Raw genomic sequence first — 4,313 nt, 5'->3', positions numbered from 1 at the left:
GAGGGAGGGAGGAAGGAAGGAAGGAAGGGAGGGAGGGAGGGAGGAAGGAAGGAAGGGAGGAAGGGAGGGAGTGGGCTTCGATAAACAAGTTGTAGCAGCTATGATGGCGTGTGTACCCCTCACCTGGACACCTTGTCCTTGTCCTTAGGATCAGAACACGCATCCTCACAACCTCTTTGCCTTCCTGTTTTCTTTTTCCATGTTTATTATCAACCACTAGAATCTCTTCTAATGAGTTACTTTGCTTAACGTTAGCTATATTTAGTGTTTTCCCTGAAAGCAGAGACTCCCCTCACCTTCTCTCTGTGCCTATACACTCTGTTGGCTGGGCAGGTTTCGACAGAGGGCTAATCATGTCTAGTTTATGTTGATTCAAGTTAATTTCCATTTCAGAAATTGGTATTTCCCAGTGTTTTCCTCCCTCGGTTTTGTGGAGGTGTCACCTCAGAGGAGACCCAAACCACCTCCGGAAAGCAGGGGTCTCAGCCTGTCAATGGAACTTTTTTTCCTGTTAAATGTCTCAGTGTGTTTCGTGTGCCCTAATTTCCAATGGCTGTCAGTTACAATATCAGAAATTAAAACCCACGCAGAAATCACAGTGTCTTTGTTTTCACTGTCTTCCAGTGTCATCTTGCATTACAACCTATAAGAAGACACCACCTCCAGTCCCACCCAGAACTACCACGAAACCTTTCATTTCTATCACAGCCCAGAGTAGCACAGAGTCAGCCCAGGATGCCTACATGGATGGACAGGGACAGCGAGGAGATATTATCAGCCAGTCTGGACTCAGCAACTCCACCGAGAGCCTGGACAGTATGAAGGCTCTGACCGCCGCCATCGAAGCTGCAAACGCCCAGATCCATGGCCCTGCCAGTCAACACATGGGTAATAACACTGCCACCGTCACCACCACGACTACCATAGCCACCGTCACCACCGAGGACAGGAAGAAGGACCACTTTAAGAAAAATCGATGCCTGTCTATCGGGATACAGGTAACAGCCTCCTTTTCTGTCCTTTGAAATAGGAACTTAAAACTAAGGAATGTTAACACTTTTTCTTTCCCCGGAAGGTTTGCTTTCTTGCCGCTTGGAATCATACACCAATGTGTAGGAGCAGATTTTCACGTGGTTGGCTGTGGACTCGTATATTGTTAAATGTGACCAAGATTATGAAAGTATTTTCTTTGGAGACATTATTAGCAGCTATTATTTTTGTTCTCTAAATTGAATGTGTGACTCAAACTGCAGGATAATTCAAAAAACATGAACACAATCAAACATGAGGTGCTTTTAATTCCTAACACACACTTCTATTTTTAGAAAAAAGAGTGGACTCGCAAGAATAGCCGGGGTCATCGAGCCACATAACAGTATGTTCAACACTATTGAATGACCATATGAGAACAAAAATGCGAACCACTTCCCATAGATGTGGGAGGGAAGGCGAGCAAGACCAAAGTGACTGATAGTGTGGAAAGCAATAACTCACATCACAGCATCATGAGGAAAGAATGTGCACTAGTTTCAGCCTAATGAAGCATTTCATGAAAATGGTAGAAAACTCAGTAGGCTTCTCAGTTCAGTTCACTGTTTTTCTGCTTTTCAAAGATCAGATCAAACTGATTCCACCTTGTTTCTTTTACGTCTGTTTAGCTTGGGTTACCCTGCCAGAAATGTTCTTCTATCAAAGCAGAAAAATCATCCCCTGTCTCCATTTTTTTTGTGCTGTATCAGTCTGCAGGTCCCCTTTGAAAAATAACTTCTCAATGTGCTGTTGAATCAATCCGTCCACAGTGAACCCACTCTAAGTCTAATTTAAAAGCCAGGTGTGGCCGGGCACAGTGGCTCACGCCTGTAATGCCAACACTTTGGGAGGCCGAGGCGGGCGGGTCACCTGAGGTCGGGGGTTCGAGACCAGCCTGACCAACATGGAGAAACTCCGTCTCTACTAAAAATACAAAATTAGCCGGGCGTGGTGGTGCACGCCTGTAATCCCAGCTACTCGGGAGGCTGAGGCAGGAGAATCGCTTGAACCCAAGAGGCAGAGGTCGTGGTGAGCCGAGATCGCGCCATTGCACCCCAGCCTGGGCAACAAGAACAAACCTCCATCTCAAAAAAATAAAATTTAAAAAATTTAAAAAATGACCGTTTTAACTATTTTTACACGTACAGTTCGGTGGCACTAAGGACATTCACATTGTTGTGTGACCATCACTACACTGTGTGTGTTGAGTGGTAATGATGCACCCACTAAACTATAACCTCCACAGGGAGCTAGATTTTTTAACACTCAGTCTCAGAATAATAAATATTACTATTATTTTCACCCAGTAGGATGGAACTAGACTTAAATCCACATATAACACTGGGGAGAAAAATTTTTACTTGAGATATTATCTCATGTCTTAAATAGTTGGATATTTTAGTGAATAAAAAAATTGTTCTTATTCTTCCTCTAAATCGTACACTGCTATATAAATTATAGCAAAGTACTGAGTACTTGATGTGACTCTCATTTAACTCATCCAATGACCTTACGGCATAGGTGTTAGGATCATCTCTACCCTACAGATGAGAGCACAGAGCGGTTGAAAAACTTACCAAACGTCACCTGCTTTTTGTTGACACAGCCAAGATTATACCAAGTGTCTAACATGATCACATTATACTACTTCTTTGATGGAGAATAATAAGTAAAAAAAAAAAAAAAAAAAAAGCCAGGCATGGTGGCTCATGCCTGTAATCCTAGCACTTTGGGAGGCTGAGGTGGGCAGATCACAAGGTCAAGAGATCGACTCCATCCTGGCCAACATGGTGAAACCCCGTCTCTACTAAAAATACAAAAATTAGCTGGGTGTGGTGGCACACGCATGTAGTCCCAGCTACTTGGGAGGCTGAGGCAGGAGAATCACTTGAACCCGGGAGGCAGAGGTTGCAGTGAGCTGAGGTGGTGCCACTGCACTCCATCCTGGCGACAGAGTAAGACTCTGTCTCAAAAAAAAATAAAGACTCAAAATATTCATTGAATTTCATTATACATAAATCAAATTTAAATGCAAGTTCCCAAAATATGTCACACTAGGATCTCAGACTTTCTCTCATGCTTTCCCTCTTAGGGCCAGAGTTCCCAATCCTTTACCAAAACTTTAAATTTAATTCATACCCAATAGCTAAATACTACATCTACTTATTTTACAACCTCCGTGAACTTAGATTAATTACTTAATATTTCTGTATCTCAGATTCCTCATCTGGGAAATGAGAATAATAATAGTCCTTATTTCATATGGTGTATTCTGGGTGTAGTAAAAATTAATTGATAAAATATATGTAAGGCTGTAAGCACAGTGCCAGGCGTAAGTGTTCAACAATTATTAGATTTAGCTGTTATGATTAATATTGTCCTTTAAAATTATAATTAGCTAAATATGCTGAACTAAATAATCCACAGGCTTTCTCAATTATTATTTTTTTGGACAGAGATCTCATGTCCTGCAATTTCTTCTACAATTTTTGAAAGCCACTTTATAAATTTAAGTATATTACTCTAGATACAATACTTAAAAGGTGCCATTTGCCAATATTTGGAGCTAAGAGTAAAAAATCACAGAGATAAATTTATATACAACGACTAAAGCTTACAAGATACTAATACTTGATGCAAATGAGCTGGCAGTTCCAGGACCGGTGGGGATGAGGCTTGGACCAGGAAGAGAACAATGTCCTCCATTCTTGTTCGGATGAACCCTGCTTCTTTTCTGTCTCCTTTTTTTTTTAATGCATTGAGGATCATGCTTCTTCAGGGAAATAACTACCATGCATCTTCTGAAAAAAGTTTCATTGGTTAGTTTTATACCACCGCATAGTGAAGACACAACATCCTACTTTGGCTGACATCATAAGCGATTTTAATTTACATGAGTGTAGTCATATGGAATTGGTTAAAATCCCATCCAGGAAATCACAGACCAGGCTCGCTTCTTAAACGGAGACAGTTTAATACACAAAATTGGTTACACAGGTATGGGAAGACTGAGACAGCAATAAAAGGAAAAAGAAGGAAAAGGTGGGGTTACCAGAACTTTACGAGCTCAGAAGAAAGGCCTGGGGTAGCCTGTGCTCAGACTGTGAGATGGCAGGGTCAGGTGGTGCTGGGACTTCGGAGTGGTGCAGAGTAGCTAGTGCATGGGCTGTTGAAAGGAGCTGGAGGGCCAGGCGTGGTGGCGCACGCCTGTAATCCCAGCACTTTGGGAGGCCGAGGTGGGTGGATCACCTGAGGTCAGGAGTTTGAGACCAGCCTGACCAACA

The 4,313-nt window shown here is 42.3% G+C and overlaps 1 protein-coding gene across 1 annotated transcript in view; it reads left to right on the top strand.

The window, feature by feature from the left end:
• The window catches only part of DLGAP1 (discs, large (Drosophila) homolog-associated protein 1), a 691,004-nt gene that overhangs the window by 581,402 nt on the left and 105,289 nt on the right, over positions 1 to 4,313 (top strand). Inside the window, exon 7 of the mRNA XM_011957822.1 lies at positions 625 to 998. Within this exon, the coding sequence (XP_011813212.1) occupies positions 625 to 998 (374 nt within the window). The remainder of the gene's footprint in view (positions 1 to 624; positions 999 to 4,313) is intronic.

Source organism: Colobus angolensis, unplaced genomic scaffold (assembly GCF_000951035.1).
Source record: "Colobus angolensis palliatus isolate OR3802 unplaced genomic scaffold, Cang.pa_1.0 Scaffold45, whole genome shotgun sequence".
Classification (NCBI taxonomy): Eukaryota; Metazoa; Chordata; class Mammalia; order Primates; family Cercopithecidae; genus Colobus; species Colobus angolensis.
The sequence above is the reverse complement of the archived record's forward strand: the minus strand, read 5'-3'. Positions and strand labels throughout refer to the sequence as shown.